This window comes from Eucalyptus grandis, chromosome 7 (assembly GCF_016545825.1).
Source record: "Eucalyptus grandis isolate ANBG69807.140 chromosome 7, ASM1654582v1, whole genome shotgun sequence".
Classification (NCBI taxonomy): domain Eukaryota; kingdom Viridiplantae; phylum Streptophyta; class Magnoliopsida; order Myrtales; family Myrtaceae; genus Eucalyptus; species Eucalyptus grandis.
The window spans coordinates 34,779,751-34,799,482 of NC_052618.1; the positions used below are offsets into that span (position 1 = coordinate 34,779,751).

At 40.4% G+C, this 19,732-nt stretch overlaps 2 protein-coding genes across 2 annotated transcripts; both read right to left on the bottom strand.

The window, feature by feature from the left end:
• Positions 1-2,353: 2,353 nt before the first annotated feature.
• Positions 2,354-17,343, bottom strand: LOC120296109 (7-methylxanthosine synthase 1-like). Its single transcript, XM_039317764.1, has 4 exons — positions 17,204-17,343; positions 15,273-15,432; positions 15,025-15,165; positions 2,354-2,695 (listed from the first exon to the last, which is right to left on the bottom strand). Exons 1-4 carry the CDS (start codon positions 17,341-17,343, stop codon positions 2,354-2,356), a joined length of 783 nt encoding a protein of 260 aa, XP_039173698.1.
• Positions 16,993-18,320, bottom strand: LOC104429257 (caffeine synthase 1-like). The gene is made up of 2 exons (XM_039318264.1): positions 18,179-18,320; positions 16,993-18,090 (listed from the first exon to the last, which is right to left on the bottom strand). Exons 1-2 carry the CDS (start codon positions 18,263-18,265, stop codon positions 17,716-17,718), a joined length of 462 nt encoding a protein of 153 aa, XP_039174198.1. The 5' UTR covers positions 18,266-18,320; the 3' UTR covers positions 16,993-17,715.
• Between the last annotated feature and the right edge of the window lie 1,412 nt (positions 18,321-19,732).

Genomic DNA, 19,732 nt, shown 5'->3' on the forward strand with positions numbered 1-19,732 from the left:
GATTTATGAATTTAGTCTTAAATAATTTGTTTATGTCAATAATCCTAAAAATTTTGAAAATTTATCAATTTAGTCTTAAACTTATTATGTGGATATTTGACTAGAAGGAACATTGAAAAAATTTCAAAATATTTATGACTAAATTGCAAATCATCAAGATGTTTTAAACTAAATTGGATTAGAATATTTATGACTAAATTGATAAATCGTTGAAATATTTAGGACTAAATTGGCATAATTGAAAGGTTTAGGACTAAATTAGTTTCTGTACAATAGGTTTAGGATTTTTGGGACAATTTTCTGTTATTTATTGAATAATAATTCTATCTAAGTTTTCAATTTTTTATAGAGATTTTAAGTAATATTTTTAAATTTTTATCAGGAAAGTGAAAAATGTAATTGCTTTGCTTAATGGCAAACAAATATGCCCATAATCTTTTTTGTTTTCTTACTTTTTGAGTTTTTAGAATAAAACAACCAGGGATCGATTTTAATAAACATCAGACTAATCGGAAAAACAAATTTGGCCATTCCATATACACGCTCGTTTGCCATGTAATATCGTCTCGTGATTTACCATAGCATATGTATTCATTTTTATTTCTGCATTTTCCAGGTCATATCGTTTTGTGATTTGCCATGTCATTGGTATGCTTTTTTTCTTTTATAACTCCATGTCATCTCATCTCGTCATTTACCAAGTCATCTGTACGCATTTTTTATCTTGCTCCTTTGCCATGTCTTTTTTTTTTTTTTTTTTTTTTGGGGGGTTGGACTTGCCGTGTCATTTGTATGCATTTGTTTCACTTGTTTGCCATATTATATTTTTTGGAAAAATTATTTAAAAAATCTTAAACCGTGCAATGGTTGGTTTTGTCATAAACTTTTTAATTTTATCAATTTAGTTCCAAACATTTTTTACAATAGTTAATTTGAAAAAACATTGCCAACATGGCTGCTAATCGTTTTACATGACATGATCAGTTAGCATGATCAGTGCTAACCTAAATAAATTTTATAAATTTTTATTCTTTTATTCTTTTATTCTTCCCCTTTTTTATTCTCTTGGCATGTGGCTGCTGATCGCCAGCCATCCGCAACCTGCCACAGGAGAGGCAGGTGAGAGTTGCCCTTGCACCAATTTGGCGAGGGTGTTGTGGCCCTTGCTTGCCTAGCTTGTGGTCAGCTACCACTCACCATATCTCACCTATGCCCAATTGGAAAGGGGTGAAGACTGAGCTTTAGCATGAGGATTGATCATTAGAAGGGAGCCTTTTATAGGCATTCTAAAGATCACAGGCTGAGGACTGCCTTTTAGCATTAGGATCAAACTCCTCAACATGATGTGTTAGGCGCATCATGGTCGTAAGGTTTATAAGTAAAAGATGTTCACTTGACCCATCAAATCTGTTTATAAGATTCTTTTACCTAAGTATAACCCATTTCATGCGCCACTTATTTAGTACTTCTGACTTGGACTTATGACTTTCTCTTCAACATTTAAATTGAAATAGGGTAATTTAATCCCCAAAATTGTAAAACAAATAATATACAATTGTGCTATCAATAAACATATTTTCAAATAATTTTAGATGTTTCGTTATTAAAAGAAAGTTGGAAATACGAATGCTTTATAGTATTAAAGAAATTAATAAATGAAAAGTATATGTCCTTTCAAATTGATTGTGAATAATAATTACACAAAAAATTTGAAAGAATAAAAGAAATGAATTGTGGGTCACGGATGAAAAAGGATCTTACCAAATATCCATTTTTCGAATGTATTTCTTCTTCATTTAAGGCAGATGGAGGGGTCATATAAGGATAGTGAACTGGTCTTGTACGATGTGATTATAGATTCTTGTAGCGTCCTACTTCTCTTAAGGAAAGTTGAAGTTTGGACCCTAAATTGGATTTAGTTTCGGGTGCACAGTTTAGCAACCCTGATGAAAGATTGAAAAAGTTAATGCTCAAAGCTGCACTTTTTGGTTCAAGCCCTAGGATCTTTGGATGACAAGCAAGACATCAGATATCAGTCATACCACCGTAGCATAAGAAAGCTCAAGGTACTTGCTACTATTTCTATGCAATGCCTCCCAATCAATTGATGAACTGGTTTCCTTGATTTAACAATTAAGTGAATTCCAAGGGGGATAGACTCTGCGAAGCTCGAATTTACTGGTAATATACAATAAGAACCAAATTGATTTCAGGAGCTTGATACAACTAAAAAATGTTTTGTGCACTCACCCAAAACAAGTTCGCTTGCTCCATGACACTCATCTCTATATATGTTCGACATTGCTTTCCCTTAAGTTAAGGGTTAAAAGATGGATTGCACAAGGCATGGTATTCATCTGTTCTTGATTGAAACTAGGATGCTGAAATATTTTCCTATATGTAGTTCCGTGTACTGTGAAACTTTCCTTGCAAACCTCTCAAACAAGCCATCCATGACTTCTCCGAAATGCATTGCCAGGATGGACTCTGTGTTTGCCCTCATGCTTGCTGCCACATATTTGCCTCTCACTTGTACATCACCGTCGCCCATTTCAGCGTCCCACGTGACTTTAAACGCTTGGACTCTGGTGATGTGAAATGAGCCCTCCTCTTGAATCACATGCCTAACTTCTTCGGGAGTAGGTAGGTAACAGGGCACGTTGCAATTATCTAGTTTTTCCTCTTCGATTAGACCCTTTTAACAGAGAAACAGAAAAATTCCTGTTGAGAAGAAAGCGATGCTAAATCGAAGCGCTACACATAAAACAATTATTGCAGAATAGCACACAGAACTAAAAAACAAATCATATTATATTGCCTTTATTTTTTTGAGATTGAGGTAAAGTTCTTAGATTTCCTGTCATGGGGACTTAATTGTAAGTTTTTTCTATGGAAATTGGGCTGTCAATATAATTAATTTCATGGAAGTTGCCATTTGTAACAAAGTGAAATGATACTCTCCTAATCTTTTTTTTACCAGCAATTGTTTGAAGCGGAGAGTCATTCCGGGCCACGCCAATTAACCAGAGAAACTCTTACGCAAAATAATTCACCCACATGCATAAATAGGCCCGCACACAAGTACGCATCTATGCACGAACACACAGAGAGATAGCAGATAATGAGACCTCTTGGACCATATCGCTCACTGTCATTTCCAGCAGTTCCAATATACTAGAGACTTGATCGTCAGGCAAATTGACGCTTCCATCTCTGCTGATCATTGTGAGCACCATATGACCTCTAGGGACTAAGGGTACGTTTGATTCAGCATTTTGAAACCCCATTAGGAAAATGCAAAACAGTTTAGCCTAAAGGACTTTAGGTAAATGCAAATATCATTTGGCAAACTATGTTTTGTGAAGCAACTTTGAGAGAAATGACATTTGGTAGAAAACACATTTGAAAAGCTTTTGGGTGATTAATATTAATTTTTTTAATTTTATTTGTTTAAAATTGAAAAAATAATGTATGAAACTTTTTAAATATTAATTTTGACAATAATACTAAAAAAACGAATGCACAAATAATTATTTAAAAAAAAAAAAGACCAAACCCTTCATCTAAATATTTTAATTTTTATTTGCTTAAAATTTTAAAAAAAAAATTATGTATGCAACTTTTTAAATATAATTTTTCACAATAATGCTAAAAAATCAAATACATATATATAATTTTTTTTTAAAAAAGACAAAATCGTTTGTCGAATTTTTTTTTAATATTTCTTTTTTAGAATTGAAAAAAAATAATATATGCAAATTTTTAAATATAAATTTGAAAATAATGCTAAGAAATCAAATACATACATATATATTTAAAAAAACCAAACCCTTCATCAGATTTCTTTTTTAATTTTTATTTGTTTAATATTGAAAAAAATAATGTATGCAACTTTTTAAATATAAATATTTTTTTTAAAAAGAAAAAATATATTTAATTTTTTTAGCATTTATATATATTTGATTTTTTTTTAGCATTATTTTGGCATTTAAAAAAAAGAAGAAGATCAAAATTAGAAATTTGAAAATGAGTGAGGATAGTTTTGGAGTAAAAGAATAAGTTTCAGTATTTGGCCTAATGCAGAAAGCTAAAAACTAGTCTATACTACCATTGGGCTTTCAGCCTTCCCAATGTTGGCTTTTGTCGGGACCTCTTTTTTTTTTTTCGGCGCCTGATCAGGGCGGGCGCCTTGCGGAGGCTAATGGTTCAGCTATGTTTATTAAGCGTAGCCCGGACTCTCCCAAGTCCACCAATTCATGACTTAATGGTTTGATTTTTTTAACCTATGAGTTAATTTTAAAACGGAGTCGCCACTAATCGATTTGGGGTGGATGGATTAGAAACCCAATTGAAGTATTGGGAGAAACACTTGCTCCTACGCAACCAAAGAAATTAGGATCCAGGACTTGATTACACTAGTTAATCACTAATGCCATTTCGGTACCTAATCTTGTTTAAACCCTAAGGCTTTTGGATTTTTGAGGGGTTTTCCATGCATTTGTAGAAGAAAAACATTTTTGGATCATTTTATCATTTTTTGGACATAAAAGCATTTTTTGATCTTTTTTTTTTTCTGAAAATAAAAATCATTTTTTTGTCTTTTTCTTAATTTTTGGCTTTTTTGGGAAAATATGGATATTTTTGATTTTTTTGGTTTTTCTAGAAATAAATTATTTTTTTTATTTTTTTATTTTAAAATATTATTTTATATTATAATATTAAAAAGGCAACCCAGACGAGCCCGTGTTGCAAGCCTAACCTGGAAAAACCCCACTCGAAAAACAAAGGAACCGAGGGGGACAGACCCATGAATCGACCCAATTCTTGGCCTCCCCTCCTCCTTGCTCCTTCACGGCATTGGTGAGGGAGATCGAGACGTCACCGGGCAGATGGTGACGGCGGTGGCGACGACGGGTTTGACAGTGACGACGGCGGTGACGGTGGTGATGGCGAGTCGATCAATAGTTTGTTACCTGTCCACAACGAGGATACTGCACGGTGGCGTTGCTAGTCAGTGAGATGGTAGGCCTACTGCAACGACATCAGGGTAGGGAATGGCAGTAGGTGGCAGTGGTCGTGATGAGGCAACGACAGCAAGTCTTCGGCTTCCTAGATCTGGACTTCTTTGCTCACAACCCTAGCCTCTCTCTACTAGAGCCAACTCTCTATGGTTGTCTTTTCTGGCTAGATTTGGATCTCCGGGTTGGCCCGCTCTTGGACCTCCTCCAATGTCTCTTAGAGGAAGCGATCGGAGCTGGCTACCCTGGATCCTCTCTTGGCTGTGCTTGTTGTTCCCTTTTTTGGCCTTCGTTGAGGGGTCCTATTTATAGGCGAAAAGGGGTGTCGGTCGACGAAGGTTTGGCTGCCAATCGGTGTGCGCCGACCGGCCCTAAGTGCGGCCGAATCGGCATCCCTTCCAAGCCCCCCCCCCCACTTGCATGTCCCGTCATCGTCAATCTCTCCGTCCAACATCGCGCGAATCGAAGCTCCCTACGCGTGTTGTTCATCCATGGAGGAAGAAGACAAAGGTGAAGAAGAAGACAAGAGGAGAGAAGAGGAGGCTGAGCTAGGTCATGTGGGCCAGGCCGTGGGGGGCCTACGCGAGAAAAGAGGAGGGGTTGGGTAGGCTGGGCTCAAAGGCCCAGCCCCCTTTGGCTGTTTTTTTTTGTTTTCTTTTCTTGTATTTTTTTCTTGTTTTGGTTTTTTTTTGTTATTTTTATTTATTATCCGAAAATAAAGGAAATTAAGGCATAATTAAAAACCTAATCAAAATTTAGGTGTTAATTGCTGCCCCTCTTTGAAGCTGAGTTTGCAGAGGTTGCATTCAAAGACAAATTGATACCTATGTATATGCAGTAGATTATATCTTATTTGGGGCAAAGTATGCTATGCAGAAAAGAGCAATATAGCATTACACATACTAATACGGATAAGAAGATACTTGTGGTTACTTACCGAGAGTGAGTAAGATAGGGTGTAAACCCCGAGTTTGGCAAGTATCAAGGCATATACCAAGTGACACGAGGAGATTACTTTTCCAGGACCCGAACCTTTCTTCGGTCGCCTGTTGAAGTAATAAGTGGTTTGTCTAGGACCCAAACCTTTCTTCAGTTGCCTTGACAATGAATCGCTTTTCCAGGACCCGAACCTTTAATGTAGATGTCTGGAGCATGCCAGATGAGGGACCTTCAGCCTAAAAGGACTTTTCGCTCACTCTCATGGAAAAGGCTATCCTGATCATTGATGCAGAATTTATAAAGACCACACTATCTCACTGTCATCATGTCAATAGGGGTCCGAGTATTATTGCAAACAGTACAACTTTACCAATGTGAGAGGTCTTTGTCGAAACTGCGATGAAGTCTTGGTCAGCGGCTCATCAAAGGAGACCATCAAGGTCGAAGCCGATGGACGAAATGCCGCACGATCATCTCCAGGTTTGCAAGTCAAGAACCCTATGAAAGGAGATAGAGTAATCTTGCTCGTATTTCTTCGAGCGGTGCTTATGTACATATGAAATCCTACGTTAATTAAAGTGCCTCTAGTCTAAAGAGACTTTTACAATGGGACGCGATGTAGACTTGACTCGAGTGTAAAAGGGTGAGAGTTGGTGACTGTCTTGACATTTGTCACCGGTCTTTCTTCTCACTGTTAGATGGAGGTTCTTTGGACCACTACAACAACTTTTTCTTTGCTGTATTTTTTACTAGGGGGCATTGGCCTTGCTTTTACCAGGCACACTGTTTTTTTATTTTATTTTATGCCCCTACTTTTCATTCCAGTTCTTCATTTATAGGCATTGACATTGCTCTTACCAGGTGCACTGCTTTTTTATGTCCCTAGTTTTTTTTTTCATTTTTGTTAGAGAAACTGGCCTAGGCAGGTTTAGGCACGACACTTTTGTTAGACTCTTGAGTCTTCATCTTCAGATAGCACTCTGGGTTATGCTGCTTAAATGGCAGTAATTTCTGTTTTGCCTCCATGTGAGGGTGAAATTACATACTCAATTGGTTTGTATAATGAATATAATTGCGTAGAGAAAGAATTGCTCTTTGTCATACTAGGGCACTTAAATTAACGTGAGTGTTCATATGCAATAAAGACACCCGAAGATTGATGCAAGTGCGAGCAAGAAAATTTCTATCCCCTTTCTCACCTTGTGACGCTGCTTCGCCTCCGATCTGCCCCAGTGTGGGGGTGGTTCTTGACAGGGGTAAGATAGAAATTTCACCAGTGTAAGGAGCTCAAAGGGGTGAGCAATGAAATGTCTCTCACTATTTTGGTTATCGTACCATTCGCAAGAGAACTCTTTACCCTGCAGTCATGGGATCTTCTGCACTCATCTCACAAGTGTATAGATGAGGGATTGTGTGTAAGATATGGCTAGCCTTTCGTCATTCTGACGCACCTCATCCAACATGCTCAATCAATCTTGTATTATTCATTCAGCTATCTATTTTGATAATCCTCAGTGGAATCAGTGATCTAGATAAACAAAATCATCATGCAAAATTCCATTTAGAGAACACATGCAACATTTCAAATATGATGGATTTTGTACTCTCAAAATAAATTAATGGTTTTTACTCAAGAAACCCTATTAACAGCTTTAGGGGTGTTTACTTGGTGGAATTGTATTTACAAATGTGTTGAGTTCTGAACATCAAAAGGGCTATTCACAAATGGGTGTCGATGATTGTCTTTATGAATAGAGAGATGACACAAGAAGGATCCGCCAAGGTTGTGAATCTGATCCTTGATTTGACGGGCCTTTATGCTTTTGCCCCTCTCATTGATTTGTTTTCCACATCTTTGACAATCAGGTGATCTTTCCTAGTTTGCAGATGATGGTGATCCCTGGTTTGTAGATGATCGAGTGGACCTGGAGTAAGAGGAGGACACGAAGTCCTACGTCCATCATTTTGTTAGGTCAATTATTCTCCTTAATTTTCTTATGGATGACATGTCTTTTATACGAAGTCAGGTGAATTCAATACGGGTCACTTGATTTGCCCAAATCAAATATTAAGTTTGGCTCTTGAATCCTAATGCTTCCAAATTACTCTTCTCCAGAGTTTGTATTTGCTGACTCCTAGGGATACTTGAATGTCAATGACGGCATCTTTGTCTCAACACAGTTCGACATTTCTTTTGATTGGCCTTCCTCATTTGTGGCCATGTATGTATGATTGATGGTCGTTGATTCATCTTCAACACCTTTCTTCTATGGAATTTTCTTTTGTCTTTAACTATATAACCATTAGCAGCATTGAGCAAAGTCATGTACTTCAAGCTTCTATGGAATATGAGATGGACAATCAAAACCTCAAATTCTCTGATGGCAATTACTTCTTGGGAGAGCATGCGCCTGGAGCACGAAGTGAGGTTTCTAGGCCCTAAGTCATCGTATGAATAGGGGCTAGAGATCGTTTCAACTGTATGAATTTCCTCCTTGTTGATAGTAGTCAATTCAAAGGAAGATAAGAAATTTCTTTTCTTGGCTCGTTGAAGCTGGAAGTCCCATCAATGAACTTGTGACATCCTGCCTTGAGCTATCATGTTATGCATCCTTCAAGTTCGATAGTATGCATGTGCCTATTACGTCCCATCCTTCATCTCCTGTGGATAGAAAAGAGAGGACGTCATTTTTGATATTATGTTAAGGGAATAAGACTTACCCTTTTGAAATGGGATCTTTTCTGTTTGCCCCTGCTTCCTTGAAAGGGTGTCTTCGAATTTGGCAAGTTCACACGATGTGCCAACTTCAAATGCTTCCTGTCTCACTAAGTCAAAGGGGATGATATTCTAAGACATAAAATGAGTGAGTCAGAAAGACAAACATGATTAAATTTAACATCTTGTTTTGACAAAAGCTTTTGGTAATGAAATATTCTTTTTTTTTCAAAAGTATATATCTTTGGGGGGAAGAAAGCATGAGGAAGCCCAGCCCTCAATATTCTCCTTGGATGATATTTTTTTTTCATGATTGGATAGTATCACCAGGCTGTTTTGGAATATCGCTTCATGATCTCAAAACAAAATATTAGAACCGTACATTAGATTATTGGAATAGAAAATGCAACAGTAGCACACTAGATATGATAAGAAACATGAAATTATAAAAACAAGCAAAACCTATGAAAAATCCTACGAGAAAAGAGCACTTTGATAGTGTTGGCTCTGAAATCAAGCGCTTGAGAGCTCTTTGCCTCTAGTAGACTCAAAGTATTCGCATGAGAGAACCACTTCATTGAAACTACGGAAGAGCAACCCTGTAACAAACAACGATGCTTGCGAGGTAAAGCTCCTATGAACAACTTCATCATTTCTTCTTCGGCCAATTGAGGGTAGGTTTGCATCATAAAAGCCTTCCACCTCCTTGCATATGCTCGGAAATCCTCCATTGGTCTTCTTCTAAAGTGAACCAAGTTCTCGCAAGGCAGTTAAGTTCCAATCTGGCTTTGATACTGAAGCAGGAATGCAAAAGACAACTCATTCCAATCTCTCATGAGGTAGATATCTGCTGTGATGAACCATTGTAATGCAGACCCTGTAAGACTTTCTCGGAAGGCTCGAGTTGCGAATGACATCAAGCTATAGTATCGACTCATTTCAGCGTGGAGATATTGCAATGAGCCACGGGGCAAGTCGTTCCATTATACTTGCGGAGATTAGGTATCCACATCTCTCTAGGGGTCATGATCCTATGAGTGCAAGACGGGCTTGATGCATCCTGGTCAGGCCACTGGTTTTCCCATTGCATATTCGTTGTAGTGGTGAATTTTTCTAGTTCAGGGAAACTGGACTTTGCCGAGATTATCCCATTACTTTCTTTCGGGTCAAAATCACCAAACAAGGATGAGGCATTTAAGCTATCTTCATGGTTAGGTGACAAGCTTAGTAGTTCATTGGGATCATAGCGGATAAGGACGATGTTCCCTCTTCTTACAAGCTTTCGACCCTATGTGTGGGTAGGTAGCAGTTATATGATGAATGACCGATTTCATATTTATAACATTGGTAGTCATTGGGATTGTATCCAAGGGACTGGTAGTCTTCAAGATTGTACTGAAGGGGTGCTCAAAGTTTTGGCACGGTGGGTCATTGGCTATCAAATTTTGCCTATACTTAGTGGTAGATGTTGAATTGAATTGTTTATGCTTTCTTTTCTTGGCTTCTAGTCTAGACCTTTTGAGTAAAGCCCTTCGTTTCACCAGTTGGACTTTGTCAAGGGAAGTGAGAGATAGTGGAGCTTCACTCTCTACTTCCCTCTCTAGGTTGATGAGGGTCAGTATTCTTTGGACCTTAACTCTTGCAGTAAGCTTGGGGAGCTGTCCTATTGTGCCCAGTCTTGAACAGGCTTTATGTCTTTGACCTCGTGCACAGGCTCCTTGCCTTTCCCAGCGGGAAACTTTTCAGTAATAGGATGTTGCTCAATCGCCCATTTTTCATGCTAGGCTTCATTGACATCTTCTTCTCCTATCTTAGCAACTAACGGCTCCTCGTGCTCCGCAACCATTGGTTCTTCATAGGGCAAGGCAATGTCAGGGCTGATGTCAATATTATATTCTTGGTGGAAAATATGAATTAGTTCCCCTAGGTCTTAAGGGGACTAATCTTCTTGACAATGTACCATCGCAAGGTGGGGCTAGTCAAGCTTGATTGGTACGATTGAATCATCCTTCGGATCAAGTAGGCTTGTAAGTAGGTCTCTAGGAGGGAGGTATCAGCATACCTTTCGCATTCAGGTGCTTTGAGCTCTTCAGGGATCTCAATGCCGGCGTAATTGGACAGGTCCATGGGATTCTACCCCTGCAGTCGGTTTAACTTTTTCATGATCTTTTCAAACTATCTATGGTGTTGGCTATTCTCTAGCAAATTCGCGGGTGTCATGACGGTGCTTAAAGCAGCTACGGAGTTGGGTTTGATTTGAGTGGATTCCATTTGCTTTGGGAGTTGTCAAAGGACAATGGACATCTGTCCTACGCCATCTTCAATGTTGGCGAGAAGATTTTGTACATCATTTTGATCAGGCCCTATTATGTGAGGCCATTCGCGGGTGGTTGATAGTCGACAATTCATAATTACCTGGTATCGCAAAAATCATGAATGAGCATGAAAGTAGACAAAGATTGACCCATGGCAATAGTCTAACTGCTTTTACTTATCAAAAGAGGATTTATAGACCGCCAACTTCTGACATCTAAAACTTGAAATTAAAATGACATAATGAAATACTAGATATTAAACAAAAGTCTCTAAACAATGGGAAAAAACTTTCACAATATTAACACTAAGGGGCACATGATTGCCATTTTATATGCGACGGGGAGCCTTGTTCTTGCGAGGATGCTTGCTTCTTTGGATTGGCTCTGAGATATGTATCCAGTCTATTCCCAAATCCCTTTGCATTGCTCATGCTGGTTGCTCTCGTTGATTGAGTGAGGGACCAATGGCTTCCATTTTGTCGGGATACGATGGTTGTGGATGTAGGGCGTAGAGGCGAGGTGGGCTTTTTCTTCTCTCTCAAGTCCTTCAGGTACCACGATTCTTTTGCGATGGCACTTGCTCCATGTTTCCTCGATAATGCCAATCTCGAATGCGTAGTCACAGCTTGGATGGGTAAAACGGAGTGGATGTATTTTTCTCTTGGAAAGCGGCGGGATTTCTTGAAGGGCTCCATACTATCAAGCCACCCTATATGGGTAATAAGAAGTGCCGCCGGTGAGGCGAGCAATGGAATTGGATGGCTACGTTTGTAAGTAAAGCGAGCTCTCTTTTCATACCAACCAGCACACCATTGGAATGTCTCAGGAGTGGGGTCTCTTAAGAAATTTATCCAGTTAAAATAGCTTTGGTTGGGAATATATGGTTTTAGGATCACAAATTTCTGTAATGGATTTTCGAAATCATTTTCGGATGATTGCATGAGGCATCGAAATTCGCTTAGGTGAGAAAAGAACCAAACCTGCAAAATTTCCAAGGAGGCTCGCATGATTTTTTCTGTGTTTTCTTTAAAATGATTAAGAGACAAAAACGTTTCGGCTAAAATCATGTTGACACAATTTTGCCCTCTCGAGACCTGATCAACCACTCATGCCATTGAGGGACTTATAGCGTTTATTTGATGGGGAAAAATGATGAACCTGAAAAAGACTAGAAGGAAAATTTCACTTTTTTGGGTCATGGGGTTGATTTTCAAAACAGGCAATCAAAAATGCTAGTGGGCAGGTGTTATGGTTGTTTTCAAGAGTTCGCCTCACAACATGGACTTCAGTTCTTAAAAGCCATGCTAACCCATGCAATGGGTCAATGCCTGTTGGTGGCCTAACAAGCCGATTCTCAAGAGACTTTCAAGTGATGATGTTATATTCCTCCAGAGTTGGGGTTAGCTCGAACCCACCGAACATAAAAGTGGATATCCTTAGGCACCAGAAATGTGCCATGGCCTGTAGGACTTCAGGATGAACAGAGATTTGGAACAATGATAAGAGGTGACCGATTTTGGCTTTCATGTACTCCTGGGCAAATTGGTCCAATTGGCCCCACTATCTAAAGAGCTCCGCTTTCGGAGCGGGAGTAAACTGGATATTGTCTTCTCCCATCGCATATAAACTAGGACTCAAAAAACCTACCCTAAATTGCCATGGGCCAATAAAAAAGACTGAGCAAAAGTAAATAAATTACTTTGGTTTTAAAGAAAATGGCAAACACAAGAACATGCGCATGGGATGTGCGGTTCGATTTCTAACTGAGAAGGCTTGTTTGAAATTAAAAAGGTATCCGCCCATCACAGTCTCGCGTTGGTAGCGTACCCTCTTAACCTCAGCTAAAGAAATTCGGGGAAAAGAAAGGCAACCTCTACAGCGCAGTCTTGCGTTTGAAGCCATATCTTTCTTAACACCATCCTAGATTTCCTATGTGGCCCAGGTCCGGCGGTCGGGTTATGTGTGTCATGTGTAGTGTGAAAACAGTAAAGCATGCACAACATTTTATAATCACAGAATATTTTATTTTAACATCATAAAATAAGAACTACTAACCTGTACAGAAAGAAAACCAAATTAGCAAAGCATTTAAACAAGATTAAAAAAAAAAGCCTAAGTCTTCAAGTCTCCAGCGGAGTCGTCAAGCTGTCGCGACCTCTTTTTTTTTTTTTTTTTTTTCGGTGCTCGATTGAGGCGGGCGCCTTGCGGAGGTTAATGGTTCGGCTATGTTTATTAAGCGTAGCCCGGACTCTCCCAAATCCACCAATTTACGACTTAATGGTTTCATTTTTTTTAACCTGTGAGTTAATTTTAAAACGAAATCGCCACTAATCAATTTGGGGTGGGTCGATTAGAAACCCAAGTGAAGTATTGGGAGAAATACTTGCTCCTGCGCAACTAGAGAAATTAGGATTGGGGACTTGATTACACTAGTTAATCATTAATACCCTTTCAGTACCTAATCTTGTTAAAACCCTAAGGCTTTTGGATTTTTGAGGGGTTTTCCATGCATCTCGTAGAAGAAAAACATTTTTGGATCATTTTCTCATTTTTTGATCTTTTTTCTGAAAATAAAAATATATTTTTTTGGCTTATTCTGACTTTTTGGCTTTTTTTGGAAAAATATGGATATTTTTTTTTATATTTTTGGTTTTTCTAGAAAATAAATTATTTTTTATTTTTTTATTTTAAAAATATTATTTTATACTATAATATTAAAAAGGCAACCTGGATCGGATCCTCGGGTTGGATCCGACCAGGGTTGTCTACTTGAAACTCGCACAGGGCACGCAACGCGGCCCGCCCGGGATTTTATTTTTTATTTAAAATAAAAAAAAGCCAAACCCACTTTGGCCCACTTTCATAAAAAATTCCAACCCAATGTCTACCCAGCCCACGCATGCAAGCGTGACCCAGAAAAACCCTACCCGAAAACAAAGGGACCGGGTTAGACAAACCCATGAATTGACCCAGTTCCTGGCCTCCCCTCCTCCTTGCTCCTTAGCGGCGTTGGTGAGGGAGACCGAGACGTCACTTAGCAGACGGCAGCGGTGGCAGCGACGACGGGTTTGATAGTGACAACGGCGGTGATGGTGGTGATGGCAAGTCGATCGGCAGTTTGTTACCTATCCACAGTGTGGATACCACACAGCGGCGTTGCTGGTCAGTGAGATAGTAGGCCTACTGCGACGGCATTAGGGTGGGGAACAGCAGTAGGTGGCAGTGGTCGTGACGGGGCAACGACGGCAAGTCTTCGGCTTCCCATATTTGGACTTCTTTGCTCACAGCCCTAGCCTCTCTCTACCGGAGCCAACTCTCTCCGATCATTTTCTTTGGCTAGATTTGGATCTTCGGGTTGGCCGGCTCTCGGACCTCTTCCAATGTCTCTCAGAGGAAGCGATCGAAGCTAGCTACCCTGGATCCTCTCTTGGCTGTGCTCGTTGTTCCCTTTTTTGGCCTTCGTCGGGGGGCCTATTTATAGGCGAAAAGGGGTGACGATCGATGATGGTTTGGCCGCCGGTCGGCGTGTGCGGACCGGCCCTAAGTGTGGCCGAACCGACATCCCTTCCAAGCCCCCCCACTTGCATGTCCCGTCACCATCAGTCTCTCCGTCCAGCATCGCGCACGTCGGAGCTCCCTGCGCGTGTTGTTCATCCATGGAGGAAGAAGACAAAGGTGAAGAAGAAGACAAGAGGAGAGAAGAGGAGGCCAAGCTAGGTCATGTGGGCCAGGCCGTGGGGGGCCTACGCGAGAAAAGAGGAGGGACCGGGCTCAAAGGCCCAGCCCCCTTTGGCTACTTTTTTTGTTTTCTTTTCTTGTATTTTTTTTCTTGTTTTGGTATTTTTTGTTGTTTTTATTATTTTTATTTATTATCCGAAAATAAAGGAAATTAAGGCATAATTAAAAACCTAATCAAAATTTAGGTGTCAACAGCTTTCACTTGAAAACTACTTTAAAATGGTTGCCAAATAGTCCAGCATTTTCTCAAAGGGTTTTGGAGGCTCAAAGACCATTGGGAACGCTGAACCAAACGTACCCTAACTCTTCCGAACGAGACATGAGGAACAAAGTCATATCCCTCTTGAAAAGGTCCAAGTATACCTTGAGTACGCTCTTGGGGCTTGGCATTGCCTTTATTTAAGGGCGATCCAAACTCACTGACGAAGTTGCAGGGCACCTGATAAGGTGCAGAAGTAACATGATTTGCATGAATCAAATAAAGAAGAGCGAATAAATCATTCTAACGTGAACTCATGTGGAGGCTAAATATCAATAATCACTAACCTGAGAGCGCCAGTGGACACCATATGAAGAATGTATGAAATGAAGAGAACGGTTAGGGAACAACCTCCCATAGAAATTCCCGGGCATTGCTGTTGTGAAACAAGGCCCAAAATCTCCTCCCTTCTCTCTTCTCAACTCCTCATAAAAGCTTGGGATTGATCTGAATATGGTATTGAAATCATTACGGAAGAGATCGTTTAGGAACATTTAGAACATGGGTTCCTTCTTATTTAGTTGCTTACATATCGCATCGATGGAATCGATTATTTCCCTTAACAATAGTAGTGTGTTGGGACCTGAAGAACATCCCAGATCTGCCAGTTTCAAGCATTCAGGGAAGCTCTCTCGATAGAACTCTCTTAGGGTTTCTTGCAATACAGGCTTTGCCTTGGACATAACCTGTTCCTGTGTTTGTGCGCATGGAAAGCAAGTAAATTATAGAATCAAAACCATTAACATGCATGTTTTGAATCTCCAGTTTTCTTTTGCACTTAAACCAACCTCTTGTAAGGTTTTATGGGAAAAAAATAACCTCTTGCAGGTGCGTTATACCTGTGAGGTGTGAATTAAAAAAAAAAAAGAATCCTACGACTGCTGGCTCGGGTGTTTGGAGTGAATAGGAATGATTATGTACTAGACGATCATCTGGGCAGCACGTGAGATAATTGCGTTTGGAGGCTCGGTGCAGCATCCATCATCATATAGATCTTGAAGGTGATGCCAAGCTAGCCGAGACCTTGACAGCCAATGGAGGCCATGATCACGGCCAGGCTGTATGGGCTGCTGAGGGAACCAGTTGAAAAGGGATAAGGATGGTGCCAGTAAGCATGACCGCAAGCAACACTTAAGCCCATCCGTCTATGTTGGGCCAAAACCCAGCCCATAAGTGAAGGGCCCCATAAAAGAGTGTGGTTACTGTAATATATAAAATAAAAAAGGGAATATCTGAATAGTAACGCTCTTCAGAGAGAAATACGTTTCTTCACTTTTTTCCCCTTGAAACAATATGCTCCTCTTAACGAACGGAACTCCAGAGCTTCAAAGGACTCCTAAAAAATTTGGGATAGTACTTAATATGTGGCAATCAAGGTTTGTCCATCTCCGTGATATGCCTTCGAGGGCTGTCGGATGCGCTACCACGCACGGCTAGAAGAAATGGCCTAGTGTTGAGGCGGTTTGCGTAGGCATAGTGCGCTGCACGCGCCCTGGCAACCGCTGGAGCGTGTGAGCCACACGCGGGGGTAATCGCTCTGTGTGTTCACCACACGCCAGCCGACGTCATTGTGACGAAACCCAATTATCATGAATGAACAAAACTCATGTCCAATCTGGATTGAAAGTGGAAATGTGAAGAATTCTGTGCTAACCTTTGCCATTGAACATGATGGTGTGCTTTTAGATCAATATAGAGTTTGGCTTAAACCTATTTATATTCCCATTCGCACACCTTGCTATAACGTCTTCCAGCAAGATGTTATTTTGCCCTTTGGGCAATCACTATACAGTGGGCAGTTATTGTGCAACTTAAATTGAACAATAAATGTTAACGAAAGTAACTGAATGTGAGAATAGTAAACTAAATGTGGATTGCATTATTGATATTATAACACTTGCTACTATTTTGATAAACTGGTTTCCTGGATTGATCAATCAAGTGAACTTCGAGGGGATTGACCCCGCGAAGCCTGAATCTACCGGTAATATACAATAAGAACCGAACTGATTTCCGAAGTTTGATAACAACTCAAAGATGTTTCGTGCGCTCACCCAAGAAAGGTTCGCTTATTCCATGACACACATCTCTACTTATGTTTAACATTGTTTTCCCTCGAGCTAAGGGCTAAAAGCTGGATTGCATGAGGGCTGATATTCATCCGTTCTTTACTGAAACTAGGATGTTGAAATATTCTCCTTCATGTAGTTTCATGTACTGTGAAACTTTGCTAGCAAACTTCTCAAACAAGCCATCCATGATTTCTTCTCCGAAATGTGTTGTCAGGATGGACTCGAAGACCGCTCTAATGGTTGCTGCCGCATATTTGCCTCTCATTTGTAAATCGTCATCGCCCATTTCGGCGTCCCAAGTGACTTTAAATGTTTCGAATCTGGTGATGTGAAATGAGCCCTCCTTTTGAATCACATGCCTAACTTCTTCAGGAGTGGGTAGGTAAATGGGCATGTTGCAATCATCCAGTTTTTCCTCTTCGATTAGGCCCTTTAAACACAAAACCAACAAATTGTTGGTGAGAAGAAAGCGACGATAAATCGGATCGCTGCACATAAAACAATTAATCCAGAACAGCAGACAGAACTAAAAAAAACTATTTATACTATACTACCCTTATCCTGTGGAAATTGGGGTGTCAATATAACAAACCTCATGAGGAGTGGCCCTTTTCTTTTTACCGGCAATTATTTGAAGCAGAGAGTCATTTGGGCCACACTAATCAAACAAAGAAAGTCTTATGCGAAATAATTCACACGATGCATTCAATAGGCACGCATTATCACGGAAGCACACGGAGATTGTAGAGAGTAAAACGTCTTGGACCATATCGCTTATTGTCATTCCCAGCAGTTCATATATATTAGAGACTTGATCCTCGGACAAATTGACACTTGCATCTCTGCCGATCATTGTGAACATCATACGACCTCCAAGGATTAACTCTTCCGAACGAGACTTTAGGAACAAAGTCATGTCCCTCTTGAAAAGGTCCAAGTATGCCTCGTGCACGCTCTTGGGGGTTGTCCTTGCCAGATAAATATGGCCTTTGTTTAAGGGCGATCCAAACTCACTAACAAGGTCGGCGGGCGCCTGATAAGGTGCAAAAGTAACATAATTTGCATGAATCAAATAAAGAAAAGCAAATAAACCAATCTAAAGTGAATTCATACTAACTAACCTGAGAGCGCCAGTGGACACTATATGAAGAATGTATGAAATGAAGAGAATGAGCCGGAAACAACCTCCCATAATAACTCCCGGGCATTACTGCTATGAAACAAGGCCCGAAATCTCCTCCCTTGTCTCTCCTCAGCTCCTCGTAAAAGCTCGGGATCGATCTGATTAAGGTATTGAAATCATTACCGAAGAGATCGTTTAGGAAAATTTGAAACATGGGTTCCTTCTTTTTTAGTTTCTTTCGTATCGTATCGATGGAATCGATCATTTCCCTCAAAACTAGTAGTGCGTTGGGACCTGAAGAGCATCCCAAATCTGCCAGTTTCAAGCATTCAGGGAAGCTATCTAGACAGAGCTCTCTTAGGGTTTCTTGCAGTGCTAGTATTGCCCTGGACATAACCTGTTTCTGTATTTGTGCGTACGGACAGCAAGTTAGTTACAGCATTGAAACCAATAATATGCATGTTTTGAATCTTCATTTTTCTTTTGTACTTAAACCAACCTCTTGCAAGGTTTATGAAAAAAAGAGCAACATCTTGCAAGTGAGTTACATCGCTTTTGATTGAAACGATTAGGAATGTCAAATAGGCTCAAACTTTGGATTGGGTTCAGGCGTGTTCTGCTGTCTCAGAGGTGATTACAACAAAGAATATGACGGAATGACGTGATTGTCGAGTGAGGTAGGCCATCGCGGTTCGGTCCACAACAAGTCATGGCTGAAGGTTGTAGGTGTTGCCTTGGGTTCAAAAAGAGTTGCGTTTGGATTTGCTGGTGAAAATCCTCCAGATCTGAAGGGAACAAGCCTCCAGATATGGAGGCTCGGCACCGCCTCCACAATCATAAAGGTCTCGATGGTGATGCCGAACTTGCTGAGACCTTGACAGCAGCGGAGCCCAGGCTGCAGATTGGCACCAGCAAGCGGGATGGCAAGCTGCTGGCACCGATCTGGATGAGGCATCGACAGTGGGCGACGACAGTACGATACGAGGGTGGAGAGAGAGAGAGAGAGAGAGAGAGAGAGTGAGTGAGTGACCTGGACGAAGGAATTCTGGGCGTAACTAGCTCTTCCTTCTCCTCCATTCATGCAAAGACTCTGATCCATGGTTTGAGGAAGGGCCACTTCAGCACTGTGATCTTAGCTTCATTTGTCGTTTCCCTGCCCGTACCTTCATATGGATTTTAGCCGACCATACTCTCTCAACCACACTTTGGGTGGGTTTCCATCTTTAACCCTTTTTTTTAAAATTTTTATGTTTAAGGAGTTGTATTTACTATCTTAAATTTGTCAAATCTAAGTTCTCATGTCCTCCTTCAACATCCAGCGCTTCGGACCTGAGCATGTTCTTAAAAAGATTGCGGAGAAAATAGGCAAGAGAACCACCTTGGAGTGAGAGATCCTGCCTGTCCTCCTATTCCCTCTCTGTCAGGAAGACAAAGATAGACAGGGAATTAGGGAGCCTCATGGTGGTGAAGGTAGACACCACATCAAAGCTTCGATTCTAACTACTACCAGGTAGGCGGGTATAGTAGTCTCCCACGCTTGGATTAAGTGAGA